At 31.3% G+C, this 13,595-nt stretch overlaps 1 protein-coding gene across 1 annotated transcript in view; it reads right to left on the reverse strand.

Annotated features, from left to right (window-relative positions):
* LOC143251841 (helicase POLQ-like) overlaps positions 1-12,854 on the reverse strand; it is a 91,632-nt gene extending 78,778 nt beyond the window's left edge. Inside the window, exons 1-4 of the mRNA XM_076503100.1 lie at positions 12,719-12,854; positions 8,659-9,653; positions 3,473-3,651; positions 300-500 (exon numbers count right to left, since the gene is read on the reverse strand). Coding sequence (XP_076359215.1) covers positions 300-500; positions 3,473-3,651; positions 8,659-9,613 — 1,335 coding nt within the window. The 5' untranslated portion in view covers positions 9,614-9,653; positions 12,719-12,854. The remainder of the gene's footprint in view (positions 1-299; positions 501-3,472; positions 3,652-8,658; positions 9,654-12,718) is intronic.
* Between the last annotated feature and the right edge of the window lie 741 nt (positions 12,855-13,595).

Raw genomic sequence — 13,595 nt, forward strand, 5'->3', positions numbered from 1 at the left:
CGTGAGAAGAGGTAAATAAATACTGGAAACAAACTGCCATTCAAGCACTTTGTGGGACAGAGTTTTTGTGTGATGAAATTATCTATATGTTCATCAGCTCTAAAAATCATCTTAGCTTAGCTCTGTTAGTACAAAAATGTTCAAAGGCCAAGAATTACGCTTCTGCAAAGTATTATTTGTTGATTGACATTTTATTATATTACTTCGTAATAAGACTTACAATAAATTTATAGCAAACACTAATATACAGCTTTTAACAGTACATTATGAGATGTTATAGAATAGAAGCTACCACTTACTTCATCCACTACAACTAAGCCTATCTCTTCTGTTCTTTTATTTTCAATCAAAGAATTCACTAATGAGTGAGCCTTTTCAATGGTAGCAACAAACAACGAACGTCTTTTTCTTCGTTTCCGAGGAGGATATTGACCCCTGCTGGCAGCATATTCTTCAATAACAAAATCAAGATCAATGGCAAAGTTTGACAGAGCTCGTACCTAAAACAAGTTTAAAACAGCAAACAATTACATATACAGCATTGCTACAAAATGAAACAAAACACTTTACTTGAATAGAAATAAAACAATTACTCCCTCGATACAAAATAATATTTTGACTTCAATGAAGAGGTCTTCAAAATACAGTATATCTACTTCAAGTGTGTACTTGACAGATATGAGAAAGCAACACACAGAATACGTGATAGGCATACTTGTCCTTACGCACAGAATACGTGATAGGCATACTTGTCCTTACGCACAGAATACGTGATAGGCATACTTGTCCTTACGCACAGAATACGTGATAGGCATACTTGTCTTTACGCACAGAATACATGATAGGCATACTTGTCTTTACGCACAGAATACATGATAGGTATATTTGTCTTTACGCACAGAATACGAGTCAATGATAGGTATACTTGACTTTAGTTAAAAAATTATAAATTACATTTATTTTCAGAAACCCAATTCAAATGCTATAAAATTACAGTAATGTAACACAAAAGTTAAAATAAGAATCACAAATAGTTAACTAATATGAATTTACATGACTATCAAATTATGGTTTGTTTCAAGTTTTGTATTTATTATAACCTGAAAATGTTGCTGTTTGATGTTCTGTTCAAATTACTGCAAAAAAAAGTTTCAAAAATATTCAAATAAGTTACTACAAACATCAGAGTTAACATACTTATTTCCCCAAAAATAGAACTCAATAAAATAGAAGACACTTGGTAGTTTCAATAAAGTAAGAGATATTTGGATACTTACATTTTATTTTAAAGCCAGGGGATTCTACATTGACACATAGGACTTCCACTGATATAAATATGTTATTATGTCTGTAACAGCTTTCTACATTCTTAATCAGTTAGTTATAACACACAAGTGTTTAAGCTTATGTCTGATAATAACTATTTTAACATTTCATTTAAGGTTCGTCATTTTCAAACTTAAGATATTTCCTTCTTAGCAAATCATCTGGTGACTAAAAAATAAATCTAAGGTTAATCTATTTGCAAAAAAGACTTGAAGAGAAATCAAAAGTGAATTTAACTGTTTCTCTATTGAGTTTTGTAATGGCAAAAAAAGATAATCTAATAATTGCGAAATTAAAATTTACTAAAAGTTTAACCACTTTAAACACTGAATAAATAACTAAATACTATTTACTGCACTTACTTACACAAAAAACCTGAAAAACTAGTTTCATAGAGACTTTACTACAAACAAGAATAAAAAATTAGAATATTTATATGTGTGTGTGTGTGTGTGTGTGTGTGTGTGTGTAGAATTTAAGATTAATCATACATTTTAATGTAATGCATACTAAGATGAAATCTTCTACAATATAAATTATAATTCATATACTGAATTGCTGAGATGAATTTCAAACACTTTCTAAGCACTCTTAGAATATTTTTCAAGCACTTGTTTGGAGCTAAAATTTAAAGTCAACTGATATTTTATAGAACATCTATTTATGTATTCAACTAAGAGACTATTTATTGTGCTCTATTCCATAACAATGTGTAATGTGTTTGATACTGTCCTTTGAAATTTATTTCTGTCTCCATGATACACACGTAACCTGATAATTAGTTGTAATGTGTTTGATACTGTCCTTTGAAATTCAATTCTCTCTCCATGATACACACATAACCTGATAATTATTTGTAATGTGTTTGATACTGTCCTTTGAAATTCAATTCTGTCTCCATGATAAACACGTAACCTGATAATTATTTGTAATGTGTTTGATACTGTCCTTTGAAATTCAATTCTGTCTCCATGATACACACATAACCTGATAATTATTTGCAATGTGTTTGATACTGTCCTTTGAAATTCAATTCTGTCTCCATGATACACACATAACCTGATAATTATTTGCAATGTGTTTGATACTGTCCTTTGAAATTCAATTCTGTCTCCATGATACACATGTAACCTGATAATTATTTGCAATGTGTTTGATACTATCCTTTGAAATTTATTTCTGTCTCCATGATACACACATAACCTGATAATTAGTTGTAATGTGTTTGATAATGTCCTTTTAAATGTCCTGAACAATAGATAGGTAATGAAAATTCAACACGTGTTTTTGGTAACTTGCCTTTTCCTGAACAATAGATAGTAATAAAAATTCAACACTTGTTTTTAGTAACTTGCCTTTTCCTGAACAATAGATACTTAATGAAAATTCAACACTTGTTTTTGGTAACTTGCCTTTTCCTGAACAATAGATAGCAATGAAAATTTAACACTTGTTTTTAGTAACTTGCCTTTTCCTGAACAATAGATACTTAATGAAAATTCAACACTTGTTTTTGGTAACTTGCCTTTTCCTGAACAAAAGATACGTAATGAAAATTCAACACTTGTTTTTAGTAACTTGCCTTTTCTTGAACAATAGATAGTAATGAAAATTCAACACTTGTTTTTAGTAACTTGCCTTTTCCTGAACAATAGATAGTAATGAAAATTCAACACTTGTTTTTAGTGACTTGCCTTTTCCTGAACAATAGATACATAATGAAAATTCAACACTTATTTTTAGTAACTTGCCTTTTCCTGAACAATAGATATATAATGAAAATTCAACACTTGTTTTTAGTAACTTGCCTTTTCCTGAACAATAGATAGTAATGAAAATTCAACACTTGTTTTTAGTAACTTGCCTTTTCCTTAACAATAGATAGTAATGAAAATTCAACACTTGTTTTTAGTAACTTGCCTTTTCCTGAACAATAGATACGTAATGAAAATTCAACACTTGTTTTTGGTAACTTGCCTTTTCCTGAACAATAGATAGTAATAAAAATTTAACACTAGTTTTTGGTAACTAGTCTTCTCCTGAACAATAGATATGTCATGAAAATTCAACATTTGTTTTTAGTAACTTGCCTTTTCCTGAACGATAGATAGTAATGATAATTCAACACTTGTTTTTAGTAACTTGCCTTTTCCTGAACAAGAGATACATAAGGAAGAATAAAAATCCCATTTCTGTTATTACAGATCATCTCTCTGAAGAGCAGAATTTCTGCAACTAAAGTCTTTCCTCCACTGGTTGGTAAAGAGTAAATCAAATTCTTCCTCTTTTTAACTGCTGGCAAAGATAAACATTCCTTTTGCCATACTAAAACATAAAAATATTTAACATGGTTTAAATATGTTGTATCCTAATATAAATTGCAATACACAAAAAAAATTAAAATGAAAGGAAGCATAATTCAAAGAATATAGCAGAAAATAGCCCCTCCCCATTTCTAAAAAAGTTTTACCTCTCCAACAATCTGACAATTTTTAATTCAATTTTTACTTTCAGTTTGTATTAATGAAGTTTATTAATTCAAGTAGAATCTTATTTTAAATTAAAAACACACAACAATGTAGTATTTTTACCATGTGGTGACAAAAATATTTTCTACTTGAGGTCCACTAAAAAATTTAAATGTTAAAAATAGATACAGCTACATTTAACTAACAAGTGGGTTAGTTTTGATTCATTACCCTTATTACAAACTCCTAAACTGAAATTGTTGAGTTGGAAAATGATCAGACACAAGAGAGCACTTGGAAAATCTTTGCTACACATTCCTGCATCACCTACCTTATATATGCATCCACTCTGTTAGTGGTTTTATGCAGGAACAAGTAATTTGGATTTTCCTCCCATCCCTCAGTTTCTCATATTTTCTGCCATCCCTTAGTTTCTCATATTTTCCTGCCATCCCTTAGTTTCTCATATTTTCCTGCCATCCCTTAGTTTCTCATATTTTCCGCCATCCCTTAGTTTCTCATATTTTCCGCCATCCCTTAGTTTCTCATATTTTCCGCCATCCCTTAGTTTCTCATATTTCCTGCCATCCCTTAGTTTCTCATATTTTCCTCCATCCCTTAGTTTCTCATATTTCCTGCCATCCCTTAGTTTCTCATATTTCCTCCATCCCTTAGTTTCTCATATTTCCCTCCATCCCCGAGTTTCTCATATTTCCCTCCATCCCCGAGTTTCTCATATTTCCCTCCATCCCCGAGTTTCTCATATTTCCCTCCATCCCTTAGTTTCTCATATTTCCCTCCATCCCTTAGTTTCTCATATTGTAATGAGCTTCTAAGTCAGGATAACAGGTTGGAATGGCCTTTTAAATCATGATTCATAGTTTATATAAGTTGGTTTTACTACTTCAAAAAGAGTTTGGACAAACTTCAAACAAATAAAAAAAACTAACATAAAAATAGTCAGCTAAACCATAATCTATACTTTAGATGCCACAAAATGTCATTTCTAAAGGATAAATATCTGATATAAAGGACATAATGAGTAAATACTAAGATAATCACAGTTGCTCTAAAATAATAAACACTACAACTTAAAGCTGATTGACTAGAAGCACAAGTGAAAAGACCAATCAGAATACAAAACAGTTAAGACACAACTTACCCTCTACCTTATAGAAATGCATGTATTTGCAATGAAATAAACATGTACTGGTAAAAATGACTTTGTATCAATGAAGAAAAACAGACAAGAGATCATTACCTATAACATGAGGAGCATGCAGATGGAAGATTACTGAACTTCATCCAAAGTAATCATTACTTCGGTCCACAGACAGGTGTATATGTAATCTGTACTTCGGTCCACAGATAGGTGTATATGTAATCTGTACTTCGGTCCACAGACAGGTGTATATGTAATCTGTACTTCGGTCCATAGACAGGTGTATATGTAATCTGTACTTCGGTCCACAGACAGGTGTATATGTAATCTGTACTTCGGTCCACAGATAGGTGTATATGTAATCTGTACTTCGGTCCACAGATAGGTGTATATGTAATCTGTACTTCAGTCCACAGATAGGTATATATGTAATCTTTACTTCGGTCCACAGATAGGTATATATGCAATCTTTACTTCGGTCCACAGATAAGTATATATGCAATCTTTACTTCGGTCCACAGATAAGTATATATGCAATCTTTACTTCGGTCCACAGATAAGTATATATGCAATCTTTACTTCGGTCCACAGATAAGTATATATGCAATCTTTACTTGGTCCACAGATAAGTATATATGCAATCTTTACTTGGTCCACAGATAAGTATATATGCAATCTTTACTGGTCCACAGATAAGTATATATGCAATCTTTACTTGGTCCACAGATAAGTATATATGCAATCTTTACTGGTCCACAGATAAGTATATATGCAATCTTTACTTGGTCCACAGATAAGTATATATGCAATCTTTACTTCGTCCACAGATAAGTATATATGCAATCTTTACTCGTCCACAGATAAGTATATATGCAATCTTTACTTGGTCCACAGATAAGTATATATGCAATCTTTACTCGTCCACAGATAAGTCCACAGATAAGTATATATGCAATCTTTACTTCGGTCCACAATCTTTACTTGGTCCATAAGTATATATGTAATCTTTACTTGTCCACAGATAAGTATATATGTAATCTTTACTTCGGTCCACAGATAAGTATATATGTAATCTTTACTTCGGTCCACAGATAAGTATATATGTAATCTTTACTTCGGTCCACAGATAAGTATATATGTAATCTTTACTTTGGTCCACAGATAGGTATATATGCAATCTTTACTTCGGTCCACAGATAAGTATATATGCAATCTTTACTTTGGTCCACAGATAAGTATATATGCAATCTTTACTTTGGTCCACAGATAAGTATAATATGTAATCTTTACTTTGATCTACAGATAAGTATATATGTAATCTTTACTTTGGTCTACAGATAAGTGTATAAAACTGACAAAATAAGGATTTCATTTTATAAATTTGTGATTGTGGTTTTAATTCTTACTTCATAACTTCTCATAGCAAACAGTTTTTAATACTCTTGTTTGGTTACTTCTATGTTATATTTGAATAACATATATACTTTATAAATTGTTATGTGTCTATCCAATATGTAACACCATCCATTGGATTAAACAGGTGTTTAAGGATGTGTATGATACATTGAACACTTATACCTGTATATATATATGTGGAATTTTATTGGTATACCAAATGCTAATACTCACGAACCAGTCACGTAAGCTGAAGAAATCTTGTAGTAATAGTCCAAGCCATCTAGGGGCTAGCCTCACTGATGTGATCAGGTAGGTAGGTATAAGACAAAAAGCTTATTTTAAAAATATTTTTAACTGTTATACTGGAAATGTTAGCGATATATTTAGCATATTACTACATATGCATATAATATATTGTAACCAACACTTTGAACAGTGAGTTTTTTGCTTAGTTGTTAAATACGATGGTTTTCAGTGTATGTATTATTTGGAATGATTGTTTAACCCTATTACAAAGTGCTACTGTACTTAAAGATAGCTACATTTTTAGATACATATAATAAATTCAAAACTGTAGTTAACATGCCTTCTTCAATAGAGTTGGTCTAACAGGCTGACCAAATGTAATTTACATACCTAAAACTAAACCCTCAGTACAATAGTCACTTCTTAACTACCTTGCCAATTTGGTTTAAGATTATTACAAGTTAGGTTTTAACAATTTATCAACTTTCTTTTAAAATTTTAAAAATAATTTCATGAAAGTAAATTATTATATTCCAATGTAAAACTTTTATCTAAGTCTGTACACAATACCTTTATATACAACATACAGGAAAAAAACCTGTACATGTAAGGCTGTACACAATACCTTTATATACAATATACAGGAAAAAAACCTGTACATGTAAGGCTGTACACAATACCTTTATATACAACATACAGGAAAAAAACCTGTACATGTAAGGCTGTATGCAATACCTTTATATACAACATACAGGAAAAAAACCTGTACAGGTAAGGTTGTATGCAATACCTTTATATACAACATACAGGAAAAAAAACTGTACAGGTAAGGTTGTATGCAATACCTTTATATACAACATACAGGAAAAAAACCTGTACAGGTAAGGCTGTATGCAATACCTTTATATACAACATACAGGAAAAACCTGTACATGTAAAACACCTGTACATGTAAGGCTGTATACACCTTTATATACAACATACAGGAAAAACCTGTACATGTAAGGCTGTATGCAATACCTTTATATACAACATACAGGAAAAAACCTGTACATGTAAGGCTGTATGCAATACCTTTATATACAACATACAGGAAAAAACCTGTACATGTAAGGCTGTATGCAATACCTTTATATACAACATACAGGAAAAAACCTGTACATGTAAGGCTGTATGCAATACCTTTATATACAACATACAGAAATAAACCTGTACACGTAAAGCTGTATGCAATACCTTTATATACAACGAAATAAACCTGAAAAAAAACCTGTACACGTACATAAAAAAACCTGTACATAACACATACCTTTATATACAACATACAGAAATAAACCTGTACACGTAAAGCTGTATGCAATACCTTTATATACAACATACAGAAAAAAAACCTGTACACGTAAGGCTGTACACAATACCTTTATATACAACATACAGGAAAAACACCTGTACACATAAGGCTGTATGCAATACCTTTATATACAACATACAGGAAAAAAACCTGTACAGGTAAGGCTGTATGCAATACCTTTATATACAACATACAGGAAAAAACCTGTACATGTAAGGCTGTATGCAATACCTTTATATACAACATACAGGAAAAAACCTGTACATGTAAGGCTGTATGCAATACCTTTATATACAACATACAGGAAAAAACCTGTACATGTAAGGCTGTATGCACTACCTTTATATACAACATACAGGAAAAAACCTATACAGGTAAGGCTGTATGCAATACCTTTATATACAACATACAGGAAAAAACCTGTACATGTAAGGCTGTATGCAATACCTTTATATACAACATACAGAAATAAACCTGTACACGTAAATCTGTACACAATACCTTTATATACAACATACAGGAAAAACACCTGTACACATAAGGCTGTATGCAATACCTTTACATACAACATACAGAGAAAAAACCTGTACACATAAGGCTGTATGCAATACCTTTATGTATAACATAGAGAAAAACCTGTACATGTAATAAAATTCCTTAGAACTAAATGAATCATCTTATAATTACTGATGAAATTATAAACTTACCGTACAGTTTTGTGATCCCACGATGTTTCTCTAAGAGTGACATAAAGTTTCTTGGAAGTCCATAAAATGGTTCATGTTCGCTGTTGTTTTCACTGTTCTCAGCATCCTCAAGTGCTAAAGCTATTCTAGCATCTTTTACTGCATTTTGCAAAGAAACTTTTCTAGAACTGGGTTTTTTTGCATTTAATTTGAAGGCTTTTTTCATACGTAACACCATCCCATCTTGTCTTTCTGAATCGATCAAAACTTTATCACTTACAGAGTTTTCATGATTCCTCATATTATGCTGGATCATATTTACATTTTCAGACTTCACAGAATCAGTTTCACTGACAGCTTCCTGCTTTCTTTCATTATCATGGCTGACAGAAGTAGAAATGTTTTTACTTTTTTCTGTCCTATTCAGTGTAAGATCTGGTATTGTATGATCAGTGTTAACCAAGTTGTCATCACCAAAAGATGCACAGTTTAAATCATTCTTTCCATGACCCTCATGCACAACACAGTTTAGTTCATTATATAACAAATGTCTATTTTCTTTTTGTTTTCTTGCACTTGGTAATTTTCTTTTTAATACAAGTTCTTCTGTAGAAATATCTTTGGGTTCTGACTCGGGAGACTCTTTGTTTCTAAATTCAATAGAATTTACATCTTCACCATTACCTTGATTAGAGAAGTAAGCCTTTTCCATTTGATCCAAATCTTCTTGAATTGTTTCAAACCAAGAATCATTTGAAAGTCCAAAACTATCATTCTGCAAGTTTTGTAATTCTCTTTTTGACTTTTTTAAAACTTTTTCATTCTTGTTCATATTTTGACATTTGTGGTGACCATTTCTTAAAGGAGTGGACGTAAAGTTACTTGGCATAACATGAAGAGAGTCAAGTTTCTGAATTCCATTGAACTGTTCAAAATTACTTGTATTTCTACTATAGTTATGTCTAATTTTTGACATAACATACCAATATGGCAGCAATGTCCTTAATCAAGAAAACCTGTTAGAAAGAAAACAAAGCTCTGTGAAAGTCACTAGAGAGCTACACAACTAACATGAAAGTCACTAGAGTGCGACACAACTAGCATGAACATCACTAGAGAGCTACACAACTAGCATGAACATCACTAGAGAGCTACACAACTAGCATGAACATCACTAAAGAGCTACATAACTAACACAAACATCACTAAAGAGCTACATACCTAACAATATTATAACTGTTTATATGTTTAAAACATTTAATTTGCTGATTTAACAAAGAATTTTACCCAAATTTACTTTCTTACTAATAATGTAATGTGTGCTATACTCAAAATAAATAATGAAAATTTTTTAACATATTTTCTACAAAAAGTTACACAACTATGGTTATAAATGAATATCAAAAATCAATCATAACTTGAAGTGGAAATGACTGGTCATCAAACTCTATGCTATGCACTGCATTCTTCTACAGTCTAGAGAAGATATATTTAAAAAAATACTCAGGTTAACTTTGAAAAGGGAGTTTCTTGCTAAACCAACTAACCAGATATTTTCAATCAGTAGATCTTTACTTTCAGGTTGTGCAGACAACTGTTCAGAAAGCTTTCTGTACAGATATTAACAATGAATTCTTATAGAATTAATAAATAAATTAAAAGCTGCAGAAAAACTAGCCAAGTAAAGAAAGACAAGTAATTGATAATGATATGAGAACTTTCTATAGTTGGAGAGCTCTAACTGTAAGATTCACAATGTACCTACATTTCTTGGAATACACAGTTTATTAAACTTATGATATTTTGTGAAAAACAGGTGCTGTTCACAGTTTTTGTCTTATTCAAAAGAACTCGCATCTTAATAATTTGGACAGCAAAAGAAAAAATTAATTTTAATGTTGAAAAATATAAATTAATTCAATTGGAACAACCAAGCAAAGAAAATCCTCACTCACTTCATACTGCAAAATGACACAGATATTTGAAAGAAAGATTTAGGTATAACCATGAAATAAAAATCTTGAAACTGACAAATTAGATATGGATAAAGAAAAACAATTATAGGATTCAGTGATTTTGAATTTAAAAGACTATTATTGTAATTTATTCTAGCACTGGTGTAGCCTTATTTTAATTACTTTTTGGTTTTGTTACTCTTATCACAGTTACGAGAAATATGTTAGCATCCTGAACTGTGAAAAAGAGGAAATCTTAAAGGTACTTTAATTCGGGTGCTTGATTTTGTCAAATATGGATATGTTTGAGTGACTGAATGAAACATTCTTGGATATCAAGGGTAACAGGTTTAACCCTCAAAAGCCAAGTTGTCTTTTTCTTCAAATAATTGTTTTATATGTTTGAAGAATACTTGTGTAGTGTTAGCTGCTACTCTACACTTGTTTAAACCTCTGTGTTTAGGTGCAAAGGGAAGTCATTTCAATCTTTATGTTACATCTTTTTGTTTTCCAGTTCATTTAAAATGGGGAGTTTCGCCTTAGGCAAACAGTTGATTTTTTGTTCCACTTCCTCTTTAATAGATTAAACTATTCAATACCAATGACTCCAAGGTTTTACCTACAAGTTTAACATTTGTAAATATTTAAAGCTCTTGTCTACCAAATCGTTTTGAAATGACTACTTTGGGTACACCTCATGATCACCCAGAAGTATGCACATGACTCATAAGCTATCTCAAGTTATTGGCAGTAACTTTGATAACAACAATGAAATTATAGCACTTATTATCTGTGATAAATAATTTAGATATAACACTGTTTAACTATTCTAATACAAAGTAAACCACACTATGACACATCACATATCATGATAGTTATTATTAATAATTATAAGTGAAAGAAAAGAAGACTACATGACATCTAACAACACTGTAATTGTCATGTCCAGTGTCAACAAAATGTTTTCCCCACACCATGGATCACCAGGAAGTTGGGATATAAGAATTAGTAAAGGTCTAGGTATTATTTATATCATTAGTTAGATGAACAGCAATTGTAGTATGAACTACAATAAGTAAGTGAATTATAACTATTATCAATGTTATTTAAGTCACTTACAAAATCAGAATTATAATGATAAAAAAAATATATTTATTAATTTAATTTAACTTTATCATTGAAAATTACTGAACCATCAAGCTATCCTTCTTGTTCTTGAAAACTACTGAACCATCGAGCCATCCTTCTTGTTCTTGGGGCAGGTTAGAAAAAACCACATAATATCAATGGAACAAAACAAATTAGTAACGAGGCCTTTCAATCAATGTTGGAAGTAGTGAGACCTACTGATACAGTATATGCGAGATGATCATAGAACCATTATAACACATGTATTTAACATTTGAATTATGAAGATTTTACTTACAAACTAAAGAAACTTTGTTAGTTTTGGAAAATATTAAGTGAAATAAAGTTTAAAAATTCAGATTAGTTTCATTTTTAATTTCAAGACATAAACCTATCATTATTAATTTCATACATACCCTTATACATGTGATGATGGATCAAGCTGTTATTTTAAAATAAACCTGATACAGTATTTTTTACCAATTCATATCATGGCCTAAATATTAAAGACTCAGTCTCTCAAGATTTAGTGAAGATTAGTGTTAAACTTACTTTGTGATTTACATCTGTCGCTATCACTGTCAACATAAACACATTACTATCACATAATATGGCAAACACTAATATTAATAAACAACATTGTAACTCGTATGGAACCCTGGACATCGACTTTAAACGTTTAGATAATTACATTACATTTACAATTTCTGACCTTCGAAAGATTATGTACGACATATTTTTATTTAGGATTAGATCTACTTCAGTAGCAGCATAACACTTAGAATTTAATTTATAAATCATAAATGACATTACTACCATACATAATCCAACACCAATATATATATATATATATATATATAAAAGATATATATTATTAATATAATATAAGACTCGTATTATTAAATATTAGTATTGCGTGAGCTTGAAAAACATTGTAAGCTAATATAAACACCAACATACGATATCTTGGTACATCAATATGTTCAAAATAAACTTACAGACTTGGGAGGTAAAATCGAAGAAACAAGATAAGATTCTTCGATTTCAGAATTTTTAGTGATCAAAGCGTCGCGCGTTCAGAAATAGACCAATGAAACAGAAAAAGAATTTATATACACTAGAGGGCGATTTTCCATGATTGTTTTTAAGACAGTCACTACCTTTTCCTGTATATAAAAAAAAACATTCTTGAAATAATATGTGCTTTACAAAAGTGAATAGCATTTATTTTCGAAAAAAATTAGGTTATACAATAAACATTTTTTGTAATAACTAAGGTAAAGTTCAGTTCACCCAAAGACAAAAAATGGTTTATTTTCCTTATCGTTTATAAAAGCTCCTTTCATTATCATCTTATAGATCTATATGCCTTTGTTTGTTTTTGAATTACGCGCAAAGCTACTCGAGGGCTCTCTGCGCTAGTCGTCCCCTACTTTAGCAGTGTAAGACTAGAGGGAAGACAGCTAGTCATCACCACCCACCGCCAACTCTTGGGCTACTCTTTTACCAACGAATAGTAGGATTGACAGGTCACATTATAACGCCCCCACGGCTGAAAAGGCGAGCATGTTTGGTGGGACGGGGATGCGAACCCGCGACTCTCAGATTACGAGTCGCACGCCTTAACCCACCTGGCCATGTTGGGCCCTATATGCCTTCATAAATAATGTTCAAACGAAAATAACATGTTAACAGTACTAAGACAACTCAATATACATGATCACTAACACTGATCCAAATATTTCACTGAGTGAGTGTGTTTTTTATTTTAGCAGAGCCACATCTGGCTATCTGCTGAGCCCACTGAGGGAAATCGAACCCCTGATTTTAGCATTGTAAATCCATAGACTTACCGCTGTACTAGCGGAAGGCCTA

Source organism: Tachypleus tridentatus, chromosome 6, assembly GCF_004210375.1.
Source record: "Tachypleus tridentatus isolate NWPU-2018 chromosome 6, ASM421037v1, whole genome shotgun sequence".
In the NCBI taxonomy this organism is placed as follows: Eukaryota; Metazoa; Arthropoda; class Merostomata; order Xiphosura; family Limulidae; genus Tachypleus; species Tachypleus tridentatus.